Here is a 26,995-nt window from a genome sequence, read left to right on the forward strand (position 1 = left end):
CCAGGAGAGACCGTGATGCATGTCTTTCTAGGACAACTTACGCTCCGCTACCCTGTTCTGTGTTACACACTGAGTGAGTGAGTGAGAAGAGAGAAAGCACAGAGAGAGAGAGAGAGAGAGAGAGCACAGAGAGAGAGAGAGAGAGAGAGAGCACAGAGAGAGAGCACAGAGAGAGAGCACAGAGAGAGAGAGCACAGAGAGAGAGAGAGAGAGAGAGAAAGCACAGAGAAAGCACAGAGAGAGCGAGAGAGAAAGCACAGAGAGAGAGAGAGCGAGAGAGGGAGCACAGAGAGAGAGAGAGCGGGAGCACAGAGAGAGAGAGAGCACAGAGAGAGAGAGAGAGAGAGAGAGAGAGAGAAAGCACAGAGAGAGAGAGAGAGGGAGCACAGAGAGAGAGAGAGAGAGAGAGAGAGAGGGAGAGGAGAGAAAGCACAGAGAGAGAGAGGGAGAGAAAGCACAGAGAGAGAGAGGAGAGAGAGAGAGAGAGAGAGAGAGAGAGAGAGAGAGAGGGAGCACAGAGAGAGAGAGAGAGAGAGAGAGACAGAGAGAGAGAGAGAGAGAGAGAGAGAGAGAGAGAGAGAGAGAGAGACACCCTGCTGTTCCTGTTTCTATTTCTACACTACAGCAACAACACATCTGATTAGTCTGACTGGATTTACTGACCTCATGGCAGACGGGTTAGAGCAGACTGGCTGGGGTTAGAGCGGACTGGCTGGGGTTAGAGCGGACTGGCTGGGGTTAGAGCGGACTGGCTGGGGTTAGAGCGGACTGGCTGGGGTTAGAGCGGACTGGCTGGGGTTAGAGCGGACTGGCTGGGGTTAGAGCGGACTGGCTGGGGTTAGAGCGGACTGGCTGGGGTTAGAGCGGACTGGCTGGGGTTAGAGCGGACTGGCTGGGGTTAGAGCGGACTGGCTGGGGTTAGAGCGGACTGGCTGGGGTTAGAGCGGACTGGCTGGGGTTAGAGCGGACTGGCTGGGGTTAGAGCGGACTGGCTGGGGTTAGAGCGGACTGGCTGGGGTTAGAGCGGACTGGCTGGGGTTAGAGCGGACTGGCTGGGGTTAGAGCGGACTGGCTGGGGTTAGAGCGGACTGGCTGGGGTTAGAGCGGACTGGCTGGGGTTAGAGCGGACTGGCTGGGGTTAGAGCGGACTGGCTGGGGTTAGAGCGGACTGGCTGGGGTTAGAGCGGACTGGCCGGGGTTAGAGCGGACTGGCCGGGGTTAGAGCGGACTGGCCGGGGTTAGAGCGGACTGGCCGGGGTTAGAGCGGACTGGCCGGGGTTCTGTTCCCACCGGTTACACAGACGGACCGGGGTTCTGTTCCCACCGGTTACACAGACCGGGGTTCTGTTCCCACCGGTTACACAGACCGGGGTTCTGTTCCCACCGGTTACACAGACCGAGGTTCTGTTACCACCGGTTACACAGACGGACCGGGGTTCTGTTACCACCGGTCACACAGACGGACCGGGGTTCTGTTACCACCGGTCACACAGACGGACCGGGGTTCTGTTACCGCCGGTCACACAGACGGACCGGGGTTCTGTTACCGCCGGTTACACAGACGGACCGGGGTTCTGTTCCTACCGGTTACACGAACCGGGGTTCTGTTACCACCGGTTACACGAACCGGGGTTCTGTTTCCACCGGTTACACAGACGGACCGGGGTTCTGTTACCACCGGTTACACAGATCAGGGTTCTGTTACCACCGGTTACACAGATCAGGGTTCTGTTACCACCGGTTACACAGATCAGGGTTCTGTTACCACCGGTTACACAGATCAGGGTTCTTGTTGCAAATGTATAAAACATAATAAACAGATATCTTATTTACATCAGTTTTCAGACCTTTTGCTTTGAGACTCTAAATTGAGCTCAGGTGCTTCCTGTTTCCATTGATCCTCTTTGAGATGTTTCTACACCCTGATTGGAGTCCACCTGTGGTAAATTCTATTGATTGGACATGATTTGGAAAGGCAACACACCTGTCTATATAAGGTCCCACAGTTGACAGTGCATGTCAGAGTAAAAACCAAGCCATGAGGTCGAAGGAATTGTCTGTAGATCTCCAAGACAGGATTGTGTCGAGGCACAGATCTGGGGAAGGGTACCAAAACATTTCTGCAGCATTGAAGGTCCCCAAGAACACAGTGGCCTCCATCATTCTTAAATGGAAGAAGTTTGGAGCCACCAAGACTCTTCCTAGAGCTGGCCGCCCGGCCAAACTGAGCAATCGGGGGAGAAGGGCCTTGGTCAGGGAGGTGACCAAGAACCCGATGATCACTCTGACAGAGCTCCAGAGTTCCTCTGTGGAGATGGGAGAACCTTCCAGAAGGACAACCATCTCTGCAGCACTCCACCAATCAGGCCTTTATGGTAGAGTGGCCAGATGGAAGCCACTCCTCAGTAAAAGGCACATGACAGCCCACTTGGAGTTTGCCAAAAGGCACCTAAAGGACTCTCAGACCATGAGAAACAAGATTCTCTGGTCTGATGAAACCAAGATTGAACTCTTTGGCCTGAATGCCAAGCGTCACGTCTGGAGGAAACCTGGCACCATCCCTACGGTGAAGCATGGTGGTGGAAGCATCAGAGCCCGGACTTGAACCCGATCGAACATCTCTGGAGAGACCTGAAAATAGCTGTGCAGCGATGCTCCCATCCAACCTGACAGAGCTTGAGAGGATCTGCAGAGAAGAATGTGTGCCAAGCTTGTAGCGTCATACCCAAGAAGACTCGAGGCTGTAATCGCTGCCAAAGGTGCTTCAACAAAGTACTGAGTAAAGGGTCTGAATACTTATGTAAATGTGATATTTCATTTTGTCTTATTATTTGTAAAAAAAAGAAAAATTAAAAACTGTTTTTGCTTTGTCATTATGGGGTATTGTGATGTCATTATGGGGTATTGTGATGTCATTATGGGGTATTGTGATGTCATTATGGGGTATTGTGATGTCATTATGGGGTATTGTGATGTCATTATGGGGTATTGTGATGTCATTATGGGGTATTGTGATGTCATTATGGGGTATTGTGATGTCATTATGGGGTATTGTGATGTCATTATGGGGTATTGTGTGCAGATTGAAGAGGGGGGGGGGGGGGGGGGGAAACAAGTTAATCCATTTTAGAATAAGGCTGTAACTTAACAAAATGTGGAATAAGTCAAGGTGTTTGAATACTTTCAGAACGCCCCTGTACATGTTAGGATGAAGTAGACACGGACAGGTCCTTACCTGTTGGTGTAGACGGGACATTCCTCTGGTTTCAGCTTAAGGCATTCACTGTACGTCCTCACAGCCTCCTGGAACTGGCCTTTCTTCACAAACTCATTCCCTTCTTGTTTCAGTGAATTGAAACAGACTTCTGCTTTTTGAGCTGCAAGGCAAAGCAAGAAACGGTGTTGGTTGAGTAAATGTGTGACATCATACTGAGTAATTTGACCAAAATGTTTTTATTATTTTGTAAGAATCGTATTTCACTAAAATAAGTGAGTGGTAATTTTGTCCTTAAAATCCAGGGTAAAAATAGGTCAAATCAGCAGTCATTCATGTGATAACGGACAGCTAATCAATTAGACCACTGGGGTGTTCTGGGAAAAAGCTGCCAGCTCCGTTCTTCCATTAATCACAGTTAAAACATAAATTATGGTTGGCTGCAGCACGGCCCTGGGACTGGGACTGGGGCTGAGGCTGGGGCTGGGGCTGGGACTGGGGCTGGGACTGGGGCTGGGACTGGGGCTGGGGCTGGGACTGGGACTGGGACTGGGGCTGGGACTGGGGCTGGGACTGGGGATGGGGCTGAGGCTGGGGCTGGGACTGGGACTGGGGCTGAGGCTGGGGATGGGGATGGGACTGGGGCTGGGACTGGGACTGGGGCCGGGACTGGGACTGAGGCTGGGACTGAGGCCGGGACTGGGACTGAGGCTGGGACTCTAATCATTGTCCTGTTATAAAGACTCCAGCAGCAGACAGTCTGTCTCCTCTCTCTGTCCCCCTCCAGTCCTCCAGCAGACAGTCTGTCTCCTCTCTCTGTCCCCCTCCAGTCCTCCAACAGACAGTCTGTCTCCTCTCTCTGTCCCCCTCCAGTCCTCCAGCAGACAGTCTGTCTCCTCTCTCTGTCCCCCCCCAGTCTGTCTCCTCTCTCTGTCCCCCCCCCAGTCTGTCTCCTCTCTCTGTCCCCCCCCAGTCTGTCTCCTCTCTCTGTCCCCCTCCAGTCTGTCTCCTCTCTCTGTCCCCCCCCAGTCTGTCTCCTCTCTCTGTCCCCCCCCAGTCTGTCTCCTCTCTCTGTCCCCCTCCAGTCTGTCTCCTCTCTCTGTCCCCCTCCAGTCTGTCTCCTCTCTCTGTCCCCCTCCAGTCTGTCTCCTCTCTCTGTCCCCCTCCAGTCTGTCTCCTCTCTCTGTCCCCCTCCAGTCTGTCTCCTCTCTCTGTCCCCCCCCAGTCTGTCTCCTCTCTCTGTCCCCCCCCAGTCTGTCTCCTCTCTCTGTCCCCCTCCAGTCTGTCTCCTCTCTCTGTCCCCCTCCAGTCTGTCTCCTCTCTCTGTCCCCCCTCCAGTCTGTCTCCTCTCTCTGTCCCCCTCCAGTCTGTCTCTTCTCTCTGTCCCCCCCCAGTCTGTCTCCTCTCTCTGTCCCCCCCCAGTCTGTCTCTTCTCTCTGTCCCCCTCCCTTCCTCCAGTCCTCCAGACTATAAGACCATTGAAGGTTCCAGCTCACAGCAGAAAGAGGATGAAGAATGATGACGATGATGATGCTGATGATGCTTGCTGCACAGAAAATGTCACCCTATTCCCTATTGCACTGCGTTTAACCCTGGGCTCTGGCCAAAGGTAGTGCACTATATAGGGAATAGGGTGCTATGGGCTCTGGTCAGAATTAGTGAACAACATAGGGAGTAGGGGGTCATTGTGGACTCATGCTGTGAGTCAGGCTGAATGTAGTCTCTCGTGACAGAGGAAACGGCTGGTCAGCGGAACGCAGGTTAGCTTCTGGGTGACGACACTCTTAGAAAAATAGGTGCTATCTAGAACCTAAAAGAGTTATTCAGCAGTCCCCGTAGGAGAAACCTTTGAAGAACCCTTTTTGGTTCCAGGTAGAACCCTTTTTGGTTCCAGGTAGAACCCTTTTTGGTTCCAGGTAGAACCCTTTTTGGTTCCAGGTAGAACACTTTTTGGTTCCAGGTAGAACACTTCTGGTTCCAAGTAGAACCCTATTGGGTTCCATGTAGAACCCTTTTCCCCAGAGAGTTCTACGTGGAACCCAACAGAGTTCTTTCCTGGAACCAAAAAAAGGGTTCTCCAACGGGGGACAGCCGAAGAACCCCCGTTGGAACTCTTTTCTTCTAAGAGTGTGGACCCCCCCCCCCCCCCCCCACTACCTGCGTGGTGCTTGGCCTTCTCTGCTCTGGCCTGTAGGACCTCAGCGCTGGGCGGTTCCTCCCTGCGGTGCTGCTGAGCTGACAGCGGGACCAGAGGGATCTCAGGGAGTTTCTCTCTCCACTGCTCTCCATCCTGCTCTATCAGTAACCTCGTGATCCTGGAGGAACCAGACGTACAGGAGAGAGACACACACACACACACACACACACACACACACACACACACACACACACACACACACACACACACACACACACACACACACACACAGATCGTGTTATCCTCCCAGCTGTCCCTGCTGTTATGCAAGCAGCAGGACAGTGTATAAATAGCATGGAGCTGCAGTAGCTAGAGGACTGGAGGACTGCAGGTAATTCACACTACAACCGTTGTGCGTGAAGAAGATGGACGTCTGAGCTGGAGTCTTTAGTTTGAGGGGAATCTGACCTTTCAAACAAATCTCAATCACTTCGTATAGTTGTTACTGCAGGGTGGATCAATTCTGTTAACTTTCCAAAAATGTCCAGGTTTACCTGTTAACACAGTCTAATGAGGGTGGGGTAGTTTACCTGTTAACACTGTCTAATGAGGGTGGAGTAGTTTACCTGTTAACACTGTCTAATGAGGGTGGGGTAGTTTACCTGTTAACACTGTCTAATGAGGGTGGAGTAGTTTACCTGTTAACACTGTCTAATGAGGGTGGAGTAGTTTACCTGTTAACACTGTCTAATGAGGGTGGAGTAGTTTACCTGTTAACACTGTCTAATGAGGGTGGAGTAGTTTACCTGTTAACACTGTCTAATGAGGGTGGAGTAGTTTACCTGTTAACACTGTCTAATGGGGGTGGAGTAGTTTACCTGTTAACACTGTCTAATGAGGGTAAAGGTGAGGGTGGAGTAGTTTACCTGTTAACACTGTCTAATGAGGGTGGAGTAGTTTACCTGTTAACACTGTCTAATGAGGGTGGAGTAGTTTACCTGTTAACACTGTCTAATGAGGGTGGAGTAGTTTACCTGTTAACACTGTCTAATGAGGGTAAAGGTGAGGGTGGAGTAGTTTACCTGTTAACACTGTCTAATGAGGGTAAGGTGAGGGTGGAGTAGTTTACCTGTTAACACTGTCTAATGAGGGTAAAGGTGAGGGTGGAGTAGTTTACCTGTTAACACTGTCTAATGAGGGTGGAGTAGTTTACCTGTTAACACTGTCTAATGAGGGTGGAGTAGTTTACCTGTTAACACTGTCTAATGAGGGTGGGGTAGTTTACCTGTTAACACTGTCTAATGAGGGTGGAGTAGTTTACCTGTTAACACTGTCTAATGAGGGTGGAGTAGTTTACCTGTTAACACTGTCTAATGAGGGTGGAGTAGTTTACCTGTTAACACTGTCTAATGAGGGTGGAGTAGTTTACCTGTTAACACTGTCTAATGAGGGTGGAGTAGTTTACCTGTTAACACTGTCTAATGGGGGTGGAGTAGTTTACCTGTTAACACTGTCTAATGAGGGTAAAGGTGAGGGTGGAGTAGTTTACCTGTTAACACTGTCTAATGAGGGTGGAGTAGTTTCCCTTTTAACACTGTCTAATGGGGGTGGAGTAGTTTACCTGTTAACACTGTCTAATGAGGGTGGAGTAGTTTACCTGTTAACACTGTCTAATGAGGGTAAAGGTGAGGGTGGAGTAGTTTACCTGTTAACACTGTCTAATGAGGGTAAAGGTGAGGGTGGAGTAGTTTACCTGTTAACACTGTCTAATGAGGGTAAAGGTGAGGGTGGAGTAGTTTACCTGTTAACACTGTCTAATGAGGGTGGAGTAGTTTACCTGTTAACACTGTCTAATGAGGGTGGAGTAGTTTACCTGTTAACACTGTCTAATGAGGGTGGAGTAGTTTACCTGTTAACACTGTCTAATGAGGGTGGAGTAGTTTACCTGTTAACACTGTCTAATGAGGGTGGAGTAGTTTACCTGTTAACACTGTCTAATGAGGGTGGAGTAGTTTACCTGTTAACACTGTCTAATGAGGGTGGAGTAGTTTACCTGTTAACACTGTCTAATGAGGGTGGAGTAGTTTACCTGTTAACACTGTCTAATGAGGGTGGAGTAGTTTACCTGTTAACACTGTCTAATGGGGGTGGAGTAGTTTACCTGTTAACACTGTCTAATGAGGGTAAAGGTGAGGGTGGAGTAGTTTACCTGTTAACACTGTCTAATGAGGGTGGAGTAGTTTACCTGTTAACACTGTCTAATGGGGGTGGAGTAGTTTACCTGTTAACACTGTCTAATGAGGGTGGAGTAGTTTACCTGTTAACACTGTCTAATGAGGGTAAAGGTGAGGGTGGAGTAGTTTACCTGTTAACACTGTCTAATGAGGGTAAAGGTGAGGGTGGAGTAGTTTACCTGTTAACACTGTCTAATGAGGGTAAAGGTGAGGGTGGAGTAGTTTACCTGTTAACACTGTCTAATGAGGGTGGAGTAGTTTACCTGTTAACACTGTCTAATGAGGGTGGGGTAGTTTACCTGTTATCACTGTCTAATGAGGGTGGAGTAGTTTACCTGTTAACACTGTCTAATGAGGGTGGAGTAGTTTACCTGTTAACACTGTCTAATGAGGGTGGAGTAGTTTACCTGTTAACACTGTCTAATGAGGGTGGAGTAGTTTACCTGTTAACACTGTCTAATGAGGGTGGAGTAGTTTACCTGTTAACACTGTCTAATGAGGGTGGAGTAGTTTACCTGTTAACACTGTCTAATGAGGGTGGAGTAGTTTACCTGTTAACACTGTCTAATGAGGGTAAAGGTGAGGGTGGAGTAGTTTACCTGTTAACACTGTCTAATGAGGGTGGAGTAGTTTACCTGTTAACACTGTCTAATGAGGGTGGGGTAGTTTACCTGTTAACACTGTCTAATGAGGGTGGAGTAGTTTACCTGTTAACACTGTCTAATGAGGGTAAAGGTGAGGGTGGGGTAGTTTACCTGTTAACACTGTCTAATGAGGGTGGAGTAGTTTACCTGTTAACACTGTCTAATGAGGGTGGGGTAGTTTACCTGTTAACACTGTCTAATGAGGGTGGAGTAGTTTACCTGTTAACACTGTCTAATGAGGGTGGAGTAGTTTACCTGTTAACACTGTCTAATGGGGTGGAGTAGTTCACCTGTTAACACTGTCTAATGGGGGTGGAGTAGTTTACCTGTTAACACTGTCTAATGAGGGTAAAGGTGAGGGTGGAGTAGTTTACCTGTTAACACTGTCTAATGAGGGTGGGGTAGTTTACCTGTTAACACTGTCTAATGAGGGTAAAGGTGAGGGTGGAGTAGTTTACCTGTTAACACTGTCTAATGAGGGTGGAGTAGTTTACCTGTTAACACTGTCTAATGAGGGTGGAGTAGTTTACCTGTTAACACTGTCTAATGAGGGTGGAGTAGTTTACCTGTTAACACTGTCTAATGAGGGTGGAGTAGTTTACCTGTTAACACTGTCTAATGAGGGTGGAGTAGTTTACCTGTTAACACTGTCTAATGAGGGTGGAGTAGTTTACCTGTTAACACTGTCTAATGAGGGTGGAGTAGTTTACCTGTTAACACTGTCTAATGAGGGTAAAGGTGAGGGTGGAGTAGTTTACCTGTTAACACTGTCTAATGAGGGTGGAGTAGTTTACCTGTTAACACTGTCTAATGAGGGTGGGGTAGTTTACCTGTTAACACTGTCTAATGAGGGTGGAGTAGTTTACCTGTTAACACTGTCTAATGAGGGTAAAGGTGAGGGTGGGGTAGTTTACCTGTTAACACTGTCTAATGAGGGTGGAGTAGTTTACCTGTTAACACTGTCTAATGAGGGTGGGGTAGTTTACCTGTTAACACTGTCTAATGAGGGTGGAGTAGTTTACCTGTTAACACTGTCTAATGAGGGTGGAGTAGTTTACCTGTTAACACTGTCTAATGGGGTGGAGTAGTTCACCTGTTAACACTGTCTAATGGGGGTGGAGTAGTTTACCTGTTAACACTGTCTAATGAGGGTAAAGGTGAGGGTGGAGTAGTTTACCTGTTAACACTGTCTAATGAGGGTGGGGTAGTTTACCTGTTAACACTGTCTAATGAGGGTAAAGGTGAGGGTGGAGTAGTTTACCTGTTAACACTGTCTAATGAGGGTGGAGTAGTTTACCTGTTAACACTGTCTAATGAGGGTGGGGTAGTTTACCTGTTAACACTGTCTAATGAGGGTAAAGGTGAGGGTGGAGTAGTTTACCTGTTAACACTGTCTAATGAGGGTGGAGTAGTTTACCTGTTAACACTGTCTAATGAGGGTGGAGTAGTTTACCTGTTAACACTGTCTAATGAGGGTGGGGTAGTTTACCTGTTAACACTGTCTAATGAGGGTGGAGTAGTTTACCTGTTAACACAGTCTAATGAGGGTGGAGTAGTTTACCTGTTAACACTGTCTAATGAGGGTGGAATAGTTTACCTGTTAACACTGTCTAATGGGGTGGAGTAGTTTACCTGTTAACACTGTCTAATGAGGGTAAAGGTGAGGGTGGAGTAGTTTACCTGTTAACACTGTCTAATGAGGGTGGAGTAGTTTACCTGTTAACACTGTCTAATGAGGGTAAAGGTGAGGGTGGGGTAGTTTACCTGTTAACACTGTCTAATGAGGGTGGAGTAGTTTACCTGTTAACACTGTCTAATGAGGGTAAAGGTGAGGGTGGAGTAGTTTACCTGTTAACACTGTCTAATGAGGGTAAAGGTGAGGGTGGAGTAGTTTACCTGTTAACACTGTCGTGTGCAGCCTGCACACTGATATCTATCTGTAGCACGGTCTTGTAATCCACGTAGGCCTGTCGGTACCGCTCCATAGTCTCATAAGCCATGGCTCTGCGTAGGAGGGGCTTCAGGGAGAAGGGCTGCAGCTCCAAGGACCTGCCGGTTTAAATAGAATGAGACTGAGGACAGGAAGGGATCAAGCCTGGCTCTGTATACACCTACAGTACAGTACCTAGCTACCTAGCGCATGTAGCATGAGACTGAGGACAGGAAGGGATCAAGCCTGGCCCTGTATATACCTACAGTACAGTACCTAGCTACCTAGCGCATGTAGCATGAGACTGAGGACAGGAAGGGATCAAGCCTGGCCCTGTATATACCTACAGTACAGTACCTAGCTACCTAGCGCATGTAGCATGAGACTGAGGACAGGAAGGGATCAAGCCTGGCCCTGTATATACCTACAGTACAGTACCTAGCTACCTAGCGCATGTAGCATGAGACTGAGGACAGGAAGGGATCAAGCCTGGCCCTGTATATACCTACAGTACAGTACCTAGCTACCTAGCGCATGTAGCATGAGACTGAGGACAGGAAGGGATCAAGCCTGGCCCTGTATATACCTACAGTACAGTACCTAGCTACCTAGCGCATGTAGCATGAGACTGAGGACAGGAAGGGATCAAGCCTGGCCCTGTATATTCCTACAGTACAGTACCTAGCTACCTAGCGCATGTAGCATGAGACTGAGGACAGGAAGGGATCAAGCCTGGCCCTGTATATACCTACAGTACAGTACCTAGCTACCTAGCGCATGTAGCATGAGACTGAGGACAGGAAGGGATCAAGCCTGGCCCTGCATATACCTACAGTACAGTACCTAGCTACCTAGCGCATGTAGCATGAGACTGAGGACAGGAAGGGATCAAGCCTGGCCCTGCATATACCTACAGTACAGTACCTAGCTACCTAGCATGAGGCTGAGGACAGGAAGGGATCAAGCCTGGCCCTGTATATACCTACAGTACAGTACCTAGCTACCTAGCATGAGACTGAGGACAGGAAGGGATCGAGCCTGGCCCTGCATATACCTACAGTACAGAACCTAGCTACCTAGAGCATGTAGCATGAGACTGAGGACAGGAAGGGATCAAGCCTGGCCCTGTATATACCTACAGTACAGTACCTAGCTACCTAGCGCATGTAGCATGAGACTGAGGACAGGAAGGGATCAAGCCTGGCCCTGTATATACCTACAGTACAGTACCTAGCTACCTAGCTACCTAGCGCATGTAGCATGAGACTGAGGACAGGAAGGGATCAAGCCTGGCCCTGTATATACCTACAGTACAGTACCTAGCTACCTAGCGCATGTAGCATGAGACTGAGGACAGGAAGGGATCAAGCCTGGCTCTGTATATACCTACAGTACAGTACCTAGCTACCTAGCGCATGTAGCATGAGACTGAGGACAGGAAGGGATCAAGCCTGGCTCTGTATATACCTACAGTACAGTACCTAGCTACCTAGCTACCTAGCATGAGACTGAGGACAGGAAGGGATCAAGCCTGGCTCTGTATATACCTACAGTACAGTACCTAGCTACCTAGCTACCTAGCTACCTAGCATGAGACTGAGGACAGGAAGGGATCAAGCCTGGCCCTGTATATACCTACAGTACAGTACCTAGCTACCTAGCGCATGTAGCATGAGACTGAGGACAGGAAGGGATCAAGCCTGGCCCTGTATACACCTACAGTACAGTACCTAGCTACCTAGCGCATGTAGCATGAGACTGAGGACAGGAAGGGATCAAGCCTGGCCCTGCATATACCTACAGTACAGTACCTAGCTACCTAGCGCATGTAGCATGAGACTGAGGACAGGAAGGGATCAAGCCTGGCTCTGTATATACCTACAGTACAGTACCTAGCTACCTAGCATGAGACTGAGGACAGGAAGGGATCAAGCCTGGCCCTGTATATACCTACAGTACAGTACCTAGCTACCTAGCTACCTAGCATGAGACTGAGGACAGGAAGGGATCAAGCCTGGCCCTGTATATACCTACAGTACAGTACCTAGCTACCTAGCGCATGTAACATGAGACTGAGGACAGGAAGGGATCAAGCCTGGCCCTGTATATACCTACAGTACAGTACCTAGCTACCTAGCGCATGTAGCATGAGACTGAGGACAGGAAGGGATCAAGCCTGGCCCTGTATATACCTACAGTACAGTACCTAGCTACCTAGCGCATGTAGCATGAGACTGAGGACAGGAAGGGATCAAGCCTGGCCCTGTATATACCTACAGTACAGTACCTAGCTACCTAGCTACCTAGCGCATGTAGCATGAGACTGAGGACAGGAAGGGATCAAGCCTGGCCCTGTATATACCTACAGTACAGTACCTAGCTACCTAGCGCATGTAGCATGAGACTGAGGACAGGAAGGGATCAAGCCTGGCCCTGCATATACCTACAGTACAGTACCTAGCTACCTAGCGCATGTAGCATGAGACTGAGGACAGGAAGGGATCAAGCCTGGCTCTGTATATACCTACAGTACAGTACCTAGCTACCTAGCTACCTAGCATGAGACTGAGGACAGGAAGGGATCAAGCCTGGCCCTGTATATACCTACAGTACAGTACCTAGCTACCTAGCGCATGTAGCATGAGACTGAGGACGGGAAGGGATCAAGCCTGGCCCTGTATATACCTACAGTACAGTACCTAGCTACCTAGCGCATGTAGCATGAGACTGAGGACAGGAAGGGATCAAGCCTGGCCCTGTATATACCTACAGTACAGTACCTAGCTACCTAGCGCATGTAGCATGAGACTGAGGACAGGAAGGGATCAAGCCTGGCTCTGTATATACCTACAGTACAGTACCTAGCTACCTAGCGCATGTAGCATGAGACTGAGGACAGGAAGGGATCAAGCCTGGCCCTGTATATACCTACAGTACAGTACCTAGCTACCTAGCGCATGTAGCATGAGACTGAGGACAGGAAGGGATCAAGCCTGGCCCTGTATATACCTACAGTACAGTACCTAGCTACCTAGCTACCTAGAGCATGTAGCATGAGACTGAGGACAGGAACGGATCAAGCCTGGCTCTGTATATACCTACAGTACAGTACCTAGCTACCTAGAGCATGTAGCATGAGACTGAGGACAGGAAGGGATCAAGCCTGGCTCTATATATACCTACAGTACAGTACCTAGCTACCTAGAGCATGTAGCATGAGACTGAGGACAGGAAGGGATCAAGCCTGGCCCTGTATATACCTACAGTACAGTACCTAGCTACCTAGCGCATGTAGCATGAGACTGAGGACAGGAAGGGATCAAGCCTGGCCCTGTATATACCTACAGTACAGTACCTAGCTACCTAGCGCATGTAGCATGAGACTGAGGACAGGAAGGGATCAAGCCTGAAGTTTTGGCTTCCCCCAAAAATGTACCGATAAAAAAATAAATATATATATATATTTTTCGTCTCTGTGTTTTCATAACTTTCCTTCAATTCGCAAGAGGCTGAATGTATCTCACCACAGAAAGTATCCGAGCGAGCGAAACAGCGCCCCTCTGTATGTGTAGGCCATCTATCTGATGCAGTATCACATTGCTGCCGCCCGTAGCATTGAATACAAGTGAAGCCAGCGAGCATTTCACCACCCTTGTAAAAAAATTAATATAATATATATATATATATATATATATATATATATATATATATATATATATATAAAATAATAGCCAATCAGCGTTGAGCTAAACTGAGTGAGCTCAACTGTGAATGGTCCTGGCGCACCCCAAAAAAAAAAAAGTGTCAAAAGAAGCCAGTTTAGATTTGGCTTCACTCCTATCACAGAGAAATACGTCATCGATTTGGGGCGGCAGGTAGCCTAGTGGTTAGAGCGTTGGGAAATGGTTACTGGATCGAAACCCCGAGCTGACAAGGTCTGTCGTTCTGTCGTTCTGCCCCCTGAACAAGGCAGTTTAACCCCACTGTTCCCCGGTAGACCGTCATTGTAAAATAAGAATTTGTTCTTAACTGACACGCCTTGGTTAAATAAAGGTTCAATAAAATAACTTGGATTGTTGCATCTCGTTGTGTTGTTGTCCTCTGGTGGCCAGCTAGCTAAAATGGTCCCTTTCCTAAATTAGCCTGGGATGGAGATGGGGATTTGGACTTGTGGTTTTACTTAATTCTCTGTACTGACCAATGATTATAACGGCGATTCTGATCCAACCATTAATTCATACATTGTTGTGTCCCCGGCCTGAGAGGATGTTAGTTCAATATGTAACTAGATGTAGAAGGCTAATGCTAACTAGCTAACGATGCCCACGAATGGAACTTATGCTAGTGAGTAATCATTTTATCCAGGTTAGCCTCGGACAACAACAAAAATAAAAGCGTTTACTGTATGAGAGTCATAGACGTTTCGTCAACATGAAAGAGAGGAAGAGGGAATTGGAGTTTCTATACAAGTAGGGTGAGTCAATATGTTTTATTTTCTACTTCAACGAACGCGCACACGCGCACGCACGCACACACACGCACGCACACACCACCACCACACACACACACACACACACACACACGACACACACACCACACACACACGACACACACACCACACACACACACACACACACACACACACGCATACACACACACACACACACACCACACACACACACACACCACACACACACACACACGCATACACACACACACACACACACACACACACACACACACACACACACACACACACACACACACACACACACACACACACACACACACACACACCACACACACCACACCACACACACACACACACCACACACACACACACCACACACACACACACACACACCAAATCAGATGTATTACACTCAGGTTTCGCGATGAAATAAAGGTGTGGTTGAACGTATTATTATTGTCTCGGGCCTTAGGCCTGATCTGTCATGATGTCAAGGCATATGAACTAACAGGTTATAGAGCAAACAACGCAATTATCACAACTCATATGTTGTAATATGGATTTTATTTTCCTGGCTTGGCTTCCCCAGTGATTTTACCCATGCACCAGAACTTCAACCAGGCCAACCAAGCCTCCTCTATGGTGATGTCTCCTCAGAACTTCAACCAGACCAACCAAGCCTCCTCTATGGTGTTGTCTCCTCAGAACTTCAACCAGGCCAACCAAGCCTCCTCTATGGTGTTGTCTCCTCAGAACTTCAACCAGACCAACCAAGCCTCCTCTATGGTGTTGTCTCCTCAGAACTTCAACCAGGCCAACCAAGCCTCCTCTATGGTGATGTCTCCTCAGAACTTCAACCAGACCAACCAAGCCTCCTCAGAACTTCAACCAGGCCAACCAAGCCTCCTCTATGGTGATGTCTCCTCAGAACTTCAACCAGGCCAACCAAGCCTCCTCTATGGTGATGTCTCCTCAGAACTTCAACCAGACCAACCAAGCCTCCTCTATGGTGATGTCTCCTCAGAACTTCAACCAAACCTCCTCAGAACTTCAACCAGACCAACCAAGCCTCCTCAGAACTTCAACCAGACCAACCAAGCCTCCTCATACCCTCGTAAAACTGACCATCCTACCGATCTTCGACTTCGGCGATGTCATTTACAAAATAGCCTCCAACACTCTACTCAGCAAACTGGATGTAGTCTATCACAGTGCCATCGGTTTTGTCACCAAAGCCCCATATACTACCCACCACTGCGACCTGTACGCTCTCGTTGGCTGGCCCTCGCTTCATACTCGTCGCCAAACCCACTGGCTCCAGGTCATCTACAAGTCTCTGCTAGGTAAAGCCCCCGCCTTATCTCAGCTCACTGGTCACCATAGCAGCACCCACCTGTAGCACGCGCTCCAGCAGGTATATCTCACTGGTCACCCCTAAAGCCAACTCCTCCTTTGGTCGTCACTCCTTCCAGTTCTCTGCTGCCAATGACTGGAACGAACTACACAAATCACTGAAGCTGGAGACTCATATCTCCCTCACTAGCTTTAAGCATCAGCTGTCAGAGCAGCTCACAGATCACTGCACCTGTACATAGCCCATCTGTAAATAGCCCATCCAATCTACCTCTTCCCCATACTGTATTTATTTATTTATCTTGCTCCTTTGCACCCCAGTATCTCTACTTGCACATTCATCTTCTGCACCCCCTACCATTCCAGTGTTTAATTGCTATACTGTAATTACTTCGCCACCATGGCCTATTTATTGCCTTACCTCCCTTATCCTACCTCATTTGCACACGCTGTATATAGATTTTCCTACTGTATTATTGATTGTACGCTTGTTTTACTCCATGTGTAACTCTGTGTTGTTGTATGTGTCGAACTGCTTTGCTTTATCTTGGCCAGGTCGCAGTTGTAAATGAGAACTTGTTCTCAACTAGCCTACCTGGTTAAATAAAGGACTTGTTCTCAACTAGCCTACCTGGTTAAATAAAGGTGAAATAAATATATCGTTTAGGACCTTGAGCGTGGCTGAGGTGGACCCATGACCAGCTCGGAAACCAGATTGCATAGCGGAGAAGGTACGGTGGGATTCGGAATGGTCGGTGATCTGTTTGTTAACTTGAATTTCGAAGACCTTAGAAAGGCAGGGAATAGACTGGTCCCTGTGGTCTGCAGTAGGGCACTATATAGGGAATAGACTGGTCCCTGTGGTCTGCAGTAGGGCACTATATAGGGAATAGACTGGTCCCTGTGGTCTGCAGTAGTGCACTATATAGGGAATAGACTGGTCCCTGTGGTCTGCAGTAGTGCACTATATAGGGAATAGACTGGTCCCTGTGGTCTGCAGTAGGGCACTATATAGGGAATAGACTGGTCCCTGTGGTCTGCAGTAGGGCACTATATAGGGAATAGACTGGTCCCTGTGGTCTGCAGTAGTGCACTATATAGGGAATAGACTGGTCCCTGTGGTCTGCAGTAGTGCACTATATAGGGAATAGACTGGTCCCTGTGGTCTGCAGTAGTGCACTATATAGGGAATAGACTGGTCCCTGTGGTCTGCAGTAGGGCACTATATAGGGAATAGACTGGTCCCTGTGGTCTGCAGTAGGGCACTATATAGGGAATAGACTGGTCCCTGTGGTCTGCAGTAGGGCACTATATAGGGAATAGACTGGTCCCTGTGGTCTGCAGTAGTGCACTATATAGGGAATAGACTGGTCCCTGTGGTCTGCAGTAGGGCACTATATAGGGAATAGACTGGTCCCTGTGGTCTGCAGTAGGGCACTATATACGGAATAGACTGGTCCCTGTGGTCTGCAGTAGGGCACTATATAGGGAATAGACTGGTCCCTGTGGTCTGCAGTAGTGCACTATATAGGGAATAGACTGGTCCCTGTGGTCTGCAGTAGTGCACTATATAGGGAATAGACTGGTCCCTGTGGTCTGCAGTAGTGCACTATATAGGGAATAGACTGGTCCCTGTGGTCTGCAGTAGTGCACTATATAGGGAATAGACTGGTCCCTGTGGTCTGCAGTAGTGCACTATATAGGGAATAGACTGGTCCCTGTGGTCTGCAGTAGTGCACTATATAGGGAATAGACTGGTCCCTGTGGTCTGCAGTAGTGCACTATATAGGGAATAGACTGGTCCCTGTGGTCTGCAGTAGTGCACTATATAGGGAATAGACTGGTCCCTGTGGTCTGGCAGTAGGGCACTATATAGGGAATAGACTGGTCCCTGTGGTCTGCAGTAGTGCACTATATAGGGAATAGACTGGTCCCTGTGGTCTGCAGTAGGGCACTATATAGGGAATAGACTGGTCCCTGTGGTCTGCAGTAGTGCACTATATAGGGAATAGACTGGTCCCTGTGGTCTGCAGTAGGGCACTATATAGGGAATAGACTGGTCCCTGTGGTCTGCAGTAGTGCACTATATAGGGAATAGACTGGTCCCTGTGGTCTGCAGTAGGGCACTATATAGGGAATAGACTGGTCCCTGTGGTCTGCAGTAGTGCACTATATAGGGAATAGACTGGTCCCTGTGGTCTGCAGTAGGGCACTATATAGGGAATAGACTGGTCCCTGTGGTCTGCAGTAGGGCACTATATAGGGAATAGACTGGTCCCTGTGGTCTGCAGTAGTGCACTATATAGGGAATAGACTGGTCCCTGTGGTCTGCAGTAGGGCACTATATAGGGAATAGACTGGTCCCTGTGGTCTGCAGTAGGGCACTATATAGGGAATAGACTACCATTTGGGACAGAGACTAAGGAGGACTGTTCTGGAAGTTGTTGGTTGTGCTTTACTGTTCTCTTGACTATTAAATCAAACTTGATGTAAATAATAATATCTATAATAATGTAAATAATAATAATGTCTATAATAATGTATATAATAATGTATATAATAATGTAAATAATAATGTAAATAATAATGTCTATAATAATGTATATAATAATGTAAATAATAATGTAAATAATAATGTCTATAATAATGTATATAATAATGTAAATAATAATGTCTATAATAATGTAAATAATAATGTATATAATAATGTAAATAATAATGTCTATAATAATGTAAATAATAATGTCTATAATAATGTATATAATAATGTAAATAATAATGTCTATAATAATGTATATAATAATGTATATAATAATGTATATAATAATGTAAATAATAATGTCTATAATAATGTAAATAATAATGTCTATAATAATGTATATAATAATGTATATAATAATGTAAATAATAATGTCTATAATAATGTATATAATAATGTAAATAATAATGTCTATAATAATGTATATAATAATGTAAATAATAATGTCTATAATAATGTAAATAATAATGTATATAATAATGTAAATAATAATGTCTATAATAATGTAAATAATAATGTCTATAATAATGTATATAATAATGTAAATAATAATGTCTATAATAATGTATATAATAATGTATATAATAATGTATATAATAATGTAAATAATAATGTCTATAATAATGTAAATAATAATGTCTATAATAATGTATATAATAATGTATATAATAATGTAAATAATAATGTCTATAATAATGTATATAATAATGTAAATAATAATGTCTATAATAATGTAAATAATAATGTCTATAATAATGTCTATAATAATGTCTATAATAATATCTATAATAATGTAAATAATAATGTCTATAATAATATCTATAATAATGTATGTAATAATGTCTATAATAATGTAAATAATAATGTCTATAATAACGTATATAATAATATCTATAATAATGTCTATAATAATATCTATAATAATGTAAATAATAATGTCTATAATAATGTAAATAATGTCTATAATAATGTCTATAATAATATCTATAATAATGTCTATAATAATGTCTATAATAACGTCTATAATAATGCAGGTAGAGTTGTAGAGGGAGGGTCTCACCTGGTGCAGTCCTGTATACACTCAGAGCTGTTTCCATCTTTCAGGTAGCAGGCCGCTCTGTTAGAGTAGAGCACACCCAGGTCCTCAGGACTGTCCATTCCTATCAACCAGACACAGAGACATTATTACCCAGGTCCTCAGGACATTATTACCCAGGTCCTCAGGACATTATTACCCAGGTCCTCAGGACATTATTACCCAGGTCCTCAGGACTGTCCATTCCTATCAACCAGACACAGAGACATTATTACCCAGGTCCTCAGGACTGTCCATTCCTATCAACCAGACACAGAGACATTATTACCCAGGTCCTCAGGACTGTCCATTCCTATCGACCAGACACAGAGACATTATTACCCAGGTCCTCAGGACTGTCCATTCCTATCGACCAGACACAGAGACATTATTACCCAGGTCCTCAGGACTGTCCATTCCTATGGAACAGATACATTATTACCCAGGTCCTCAGGACTGTCCATTCCTATGGACCAGACACAGAGACATTATTACCCAGGTCCTCAGGACATTATTACCCAGGTCCTCAGGACTGTCCATTCCTATCAACCAGACACAGAGACATTATTACCCAGGTCCTCAGGACTGTCCATTCCTATCAACCAGACACAGAGACATTATTACCCAGGTCCTCAGGACTGTCCATTCCTATGGACCAGACACAGAGACATTATTACCCAGGTCCTCAGGACATTATTACCCAGGTCCTCCATCGTGGGGCTGTAGTGGTCAGTCTGAGTGGGCTGTCGATGCAGAGCCTCCTGCTGCTTGCTACTGTCACGTCCCGACCAGTGAAAGAGGTCATTTGCCGTAGTAGAATGGTCAGGGCGTGGCGGGGGGGGTATTTTGGGGTTTCTGTTTCTATGTGGGTTTGTTCTAGTTATCTATTTCTATGTGTTGGTTTTCATGTTTCGGCCGAGTATGGTTTCCAATCAGAGGCAGGTGTCTTTCGTTGTCTCTGATTGGAAACCATACTTAGGCAGCCTGTTTTTCCTTTGGGGATTGTGGGTAGTTGTTTTCCGTTCCCAGTCTAAAGTACCTGACGGGACTGTTGTTGGTCGTTTTTTTGGCACTATCCACACTGCGTCTCGGTGTCCATTTCACGACCCCCCCCTGTGACAGCTAGTATGAATCATTGATAAAGTTCTGAGGTGAGAATAATGAGGGAAGTATTTTTTGGGTTTTTTAATGTACCACAGTATGAAAGTAGTAGTTGAATGTGCCCCTTGGTTGTGGGTGTGAGACTGACTGGGCTCAGAGGACTGTACTGGGATCAGATGTTAGGAATACACTGTTATAATGTGACTGACTTCCAGAGGACTGTACTGGGATCAGATGTTAGGAATACACTGTTATAATGTGACTTCCAGAGGACTGTACTGGGATCAGATGTTAGGAATACACTGTTATAATGTGACTTCCAGAGGCCTGTACTGGGATCAGACGTTAGGAATACACTGTTATAATGTGACTTCCAGAGGACTGTACTGGGATCAGATGTTAGGAATACACTGTTATAATGTGACTTCCAGAGGACTGTACTGGGATCAGATGTTAGGAATACACTGTTATAATGTGACTTCCAGAGGACTGTACTGGGATCAGATGTTAGGAATACACTGTTATAATGTGACTTCCAGAGGACTGTACTGGGATCAGATGTTAGGAATACACTGTTATAATGTGACTGACTTCCAGAGGACTGTACTGGGATCAGATGTTAGGAATACACTGTTATAATGTGACTTCCAGAGGCCTGTACTGGGATCAGATGTTAGGAATACACTGTTATAATGTGACTTCCAGAGGACTGTACTGGGATCAGATGTTAGGAATACACTGTTATAATGTGACTTCCAGAGGCCTGTACTGGGATCAGATGTTAGGAATACACTGTTATAATGTGACTTCCAGAGGACTGTACTGGGATCAGATGTTAGGAATACACTGTTATAATGTGACTTCCAGAGGACTGTACTGGGATCATACACTACATTCCTAACCTGATTGGACCAAATGCTTTACAGGAAGTCAACCAAATGCTTTACAGGAAGTGGAACGTTGTATCTTAATGACTATGGCACTTCTAGTCTTTGGCCCGCTACGACTACGGCTGGTGGAAAAGCCGGTCTGGACACATCGGAGACGCTTCAGTTGCCACTGCCTGTGACACATTTCTCCCTGCAGAGCGTAAGCCAGGGCCGCCCTCCTCTCCTCCTAGAAGGAACTTCCTGTGTGTGGTAAGGGGGGTAAAGGCATGTGACTCCCAAGTGACATCATCACCCTTTCATTTAGTCAGCGTCACTAAAGACAGACAGAGAGAGAGAGATCACATAGGAGGGGCTTGGTAGGCAGACAGACAGGTAGGTAGGCAGACAGGTAGGCAGGCAGGCAGGCAGACAGGTAGGCAGGCAGGCAGACAGGTAGGTAGACAGACAGGCAGGCAGGTAGACAGACAGGTAGGCAGGCAGGCAGACAGGTAGGCAGACAGGTAGGCAGGCAGGCAGACAGGTAGGCAGGCAGACAAACAGGTAGGCAGGCAGTCAGACAAGCAGGCGGTCAGGCAGGCAGGTAGACAGGCAGACAAACAGGTAGGCAGGCAGTCAGACAAGCAGGCGGTCAGGCAGGCAGGTAGACAGACAGGCAGGCAGGTAGACAGACAGGCAGGCAGGCAGTCAGGCAGACAGGCAGGCAGGTAGACAGGCAGGCAGGCGGTCAGACAGACAGACAGGCAGGCAGGCAGGCAGTCAGGCAGACAGGCAGGCAGGCGGTCAGACAGACAGACAGGCAGGCAGGCAGGCAGGCAGACCACCTCATGACACCAAATAGCATGAATAACCCTGCATTATACTGTGTATGACAGCAGTAACTGTGAAAGGCTTCAGTGTATCACATGATGTTCAGTCACTTTCACAGTAGACTAGTGGTGATAGTGGTGGAGAGGAACGAGGAGAGAACAGATTGATGGAGAGGAGAGATTTATTTATAAAGCCTTTTTTTACATCAGCCCATGTCACAAAGTGCTGTACAGAAACCCAGCCTAAAACCCCAAACAGCAAGCAATGCAGGTGTAGAAGCACGGTGGCTAGGAAAAACTCTCTAGAAAGGCCAGAACCTAGGAAGAAACCTAGAGAGGAACCAGGCTATGAGGGGTGGCTAGGAAAAACTCCCTAGAAAGGCCAAAACCTAGGAAGAAACCTAGAGAGGAACCAGGCTATGAGGGGTGGCTAGGAAAAACTCCCTAGAAAGGCCAGAACCCTAGGAAGAAACCTAGAGAGGAACCAGGCTCTGAGGGGTGGCTAGGAAAAACTCCCTAGAAAGGCCAGAACCTAGGAAGAAACCTAGAGAGGAACCAGGCTATGAGGGGTGGCTAGGAAAAACTCCCTAGAGAGGAGAGGAGAGAGTGATGGGAAGGAGAGAAGAGGAGAGAGTGATGGAGAGGAGAGGAGAGAGTGATGGGAAGGAGAGGAGAGAGTGATGGAAAGGAGAGGAGAGGAGAGAGTGATGGGAAGGAGAGAGAGAGGAGAGCGTGATGGGAAGGAGAGGAGAAACTGATGGGAAGGAGAAGAGAGAGTGATGGGAAGGAGAGGAGAGAGTGATGGGAAGGAGAGGAGAAACTGATGGGAAGGAGAAGAGAGAGGAGAGCGTGATGGGAGAGGAGAGAGTGATGGGAAGGAGAAGAGAGCGTGATGGGAAGGAGAGGAGAAACTGATGGGAGAGGAGAGACTGATGGGAAGGAGAGGAGAGAGTGATGAGAGGAGAGAGTGATGGAGAGTGATGGGAAGGAGAGGAGAGAGTGATGGAGAGGAGAGAGTGATGGGAGGAGATGATGGGAAGGAGAGGAGAGAGTGATGGAGAGGAGAGAGGAGAGAGTGATGGAGAGGAGAGAGGAGAGAGTGAGAGGAGAGGGAGAGACTGATGGGAAGGAGAGGAGAGAGGAGAGAGTGATGGGAAGGAGAAGAGAGAGGAGAGAGTGATGGGAAGGAGAGGAGAGTGTGATGGGAAGGAGATGAGAGGGAGGGGAGAGAGTGATGGGAAGGAGAGGAGAGAGTGATGAAGGAGAGGAGAGAGTGATGGGAAGGAGAGGAGAGACTGATGGGAAGGAGAGAGAGAGTGATTGGAAGGAGAGGAGAGAGGAGAGAGTGATGGGAAGGAGAAGAGAGAGGAGAGATGATGGGAAGGAGGAGAGAGACTGATGGGAAGGAGAGAGTGAGGAGAGAGTGATGGGAAGTGTGATGGAGAGAGGAGAGGAGTGATGGGAAGGAGAAGAGAGAGTGATTGAAAAGGAGAGGAGAGACTGATGGGAAGGAGATGAGAGAGGAGAGAGTGATTGGAAGGAGAGGAGAGAGGAGAGAGTGATGGGAAGGAGAAGAGAGAGTGATGAAAAGGAGAGGAGAGAGTGATGGGAAGGAGAGGAGAGAGGAGAGATATAGTGGATGGTTCTTGCAGCAGTTTCTTTATTCAGTCAGAGGAGATTTACTACTGCAGCAGTCAGTCAGTCAGTCAGTCAGCCAGTCAGTCAGCAGCAGCCAGCCAGCCAGCCAGTCAGCCAGTCAGTCAGCCAGTCAATCAGTCAGTCAGCCAGTCAATCAGTCAGTCGCCGCCACCCAGCACCTGGTTCAATTTCACAGTGAGCGGTCAGAAGTCACGTGACCTGAGAGGAACTGAGCCCTTCCCGCCTGGCCAGGGTATGTCTGAACTCCAGACAGCTAAAACAGACTCACCACACTGCCAATAACCAACCAACCACTACTGCCAATAACCAACCACTACTGCCAATAACCAACCAACCAACCAACCACTACTGTGATGAGTCACTATGCTCCTCTACACCTGGACGTTGTCATGAATCAGGAGTGCACACTACCGCTCAACAGTTTGGGCTCACTTAGAAAAGCACTTTTTTTTGGTATATTAAAATAACATCAAATTGATCAGAAATACAGTGTAGACATTGTTAATGTTGTAAATGACTATTGTAGCTGGAAACGACAGATTTTTAATGGAATATCCACATAGGCGTACAGAGGCCCATTATCAGCAACCATCACTCCTGTGTTCCAATGGCATCGTTGTGTTAGCTAATCCAAGTTTATCATTTTAAAAGGCTAATTGATCGTTAGAAAACCCTCTTGCAATTATGTTAGCACAGCTGAAAACTGTTGTTCTGATTAAAGAAGCAATAAAACTGGCCTTCTTTAGACTAGTTGAGTATCTGGAGCATCAGCATTTGTGGGTTCGATTACAGGCTCAAAATGGTCAGAAACAAAAACCTTTCTTCTGAAACTCGTCAGTCTATTCTTGTTCTGAGAAATGAAGGCTATTCCATGCGAGGAATTGCCAAGAAACTGAAGATCTCGTACAACGCTGTGTACTACTCCCTTCACAGAACAGCGCAAACTGGCTCTAACCAGAATAGAAAGAGGAGTGGGAGGCCCCGGTGCACAACTGAGCAAGAGGACAAGTACATTAGAGTGTCTAGTTTGAGAAACAGACACCACACAAGTCCTCAACTGGCAACACCGACTGGCTAAATGCTGCCGGTAATGACATCACATCACATCGACTGGCTAAATGCTGCCGGTAATGACATCACATCACGCCGACTGGCTAAACGCTGCCGGTAATGACATCACATCACACCGACTGGCTAAATGCTGCCGGTAATGACATCACGCCGACTGGCTAAACGCTGCCGGTAATGACATCACATCACACCGACTGGCTAAATGCTGCCGGTAATGACATCACACCGACTGGCTAAACGCTGCCGGTAATGACATCACATCACACCGACTGGCTAAACGCTGCCGGTAATGACATCACATCACGCCGACTGGCTAAACGCTGCCGGTAATGACATCACGCCGACTGGCTAAACGCTGCCGGTAATGACATCACATCACGCCGACTGGCTAAATGCTGCCGGTAATGACATCACATCACGCCGACTGGCTAAACGCTGCCGGTAATGACATCACATCACACCGACTGGCTAAACGCTGCCGGTAATGACATCACATCACGCCGACTGGCTAAATGCTGCCGGTAATGACATCACATCACGCCGACTGGCTAAACGCTGCCGGTAATGACATCACATCACGCCGACTGGCTAAACGCTGCCGGTAATGACATCACATCACGCCGACTGGCTAAACGCTGCCGGTAATGACATCACATCACACCGACTGGCTAAACGCTGCCGGTAATGACATCACATCACGCCGACTGGCTAAACGCTGCCGGTAATGACATCACATCACGCCGACTGGCTAAACGCTGCCGGTAATGACATCACATCACACCGACTGGCTAAACGCTGCCGGTAATGACATCACATCACACCGACTGGCTAAACGCTGCCGGTAACGACAAGTCACACTATCATGTGATGTGATTGAGTGATGAGAATAACATTGCTGTTACAGAGGTTAGTTTTATTACTGCGGTAACTGTACTGACCTTTGGTTTGCTGTGGCCACTCACTGAAAACACGAGCTGCCAATATCAGGCAAAAACTAACGCACTGATTTAACCTTTATAAAAACAAAATACTAAAGCTGTGGCATTAGTTGCTAGATTACCTACATAGGTTGTTTTTTGGGGGGGAATGTCCGTGGAAAATGTAGAATGAACAACAAAACTAATAAGGAATTTGTTTAGCTTGTCTCGCTAAGTTATTATAGATCCCAACTCTAGCTGAACGACAGTTATTAGTAAAAGCTCTGTGAACCAAACCCAACACCATAATACTGTAAACCTACCTGAGTCTGTGAAACCCGTGATGGCCTGGGAGTATTTGTCCAGCGCATCTGCAAACTGTCCATTCTTAAAGAACAGGTTTCCTTCGTTCTTGAGCCGCGCCAGCGGTGGGGGTAGGGCCCCACAAGGGGCGTCAAGGTTGCTTCCGTCTCCCCCAGCCGGACTGGATCCTTTAGAGTCCCTCCTGACAGAGCCCCGAGCTCCGTTCCGCAGACCTTTGTCCGACGTCGGATCCTGTTGGTTCACCTTGTACTTCTCCGCAATCCCTCCGCGGTTTTTCCAGTGGCCTCCGTGTGAATTGTGGTCCGTATGCGGGCCGGGGCCCCCTTCCCCTCCTCTGCCGTGGGGCTTCTTCTGAGCATTTCCCATGTCTCCCCTCTCGGCAGGAGCAACAGCAGCACTCTCCCCTCCCACAGCTTCGCTAGGCTCAACCGGACAAGCTGCCAAGCACAGAACACACCCACAGGAAGCAGTCAGCGGTTACATCACAGTGGGGGAGGGGTTGGTAAATGCAAAGCCGTTTGAAAGGGAGTTCCAGGAAGACGCTCTGTCTCTCTCTCTCTCTCTCTCTCTCCCCTGCTCACTCTCTCTCTCTGCCTCTCTCTCTCCCTCTCTCTCTCTCTCTCTCTGTCT

General features: G+C 47.3%; 1 protein-coding gene across 2 annotated transcripts in view; it reads right to left on the reverse strand.

Moving 5' to 3' along the window:
• spag1b (sperm associated antigen 1b) overlaps positions 1 to 26,995 on the reverse strand; it is a 79,631-nt gene that overhangs the window by 17,304 nt on the left and 35,332 nt on the right. For both annotated transcript variants that reach the window (XR_014383266.1, XM_082971285.1), the window contains exons 11-15: positions 26,365 to 26,802; positions 19,583 to 19,682; positions 10,126 to 10,278; positions 5,372 to 5,529; positions 3,236 to 3,377 (exon numbers count right to left, since the gene is read on the reverse strand). Coding sequence is in view for 1 of the 2 variants with exons in the window: in XM_082971285.1 (XP_082827411.1) it covers positions 3,236 to 3,377; positions 5,372 to 5,529; positions 10,126 to 10,278; positions 19,583 to 19,682; positions 26,365 to 26,802 (991 nt within the window). In the remaining variant the exon portion in view is untranslated. The remainder of the gene's footprint in view (positions 1 to 3,235; positions 3,378 to 5,371; positions 5,530 to 10,125; positions 10,279 to 19,582; positions 19,683 to 26,364; positions 26,803 to 26,995) is intronic.

This window comes from Salmo salar, unplaced genomic scaffold (assembly GCF_965601325.2).
Source record: "Salmo salar unplaced genomic scaffold, fSalSal1 ptg000245l, whole genome shotgun sequence".
Classification (NCBI taxonomy): Eukaryota; Metazoa; Chordata; class Actinopteri; order Salmoniformes; family Salmonidae; genus Salmo; species Salmo salar.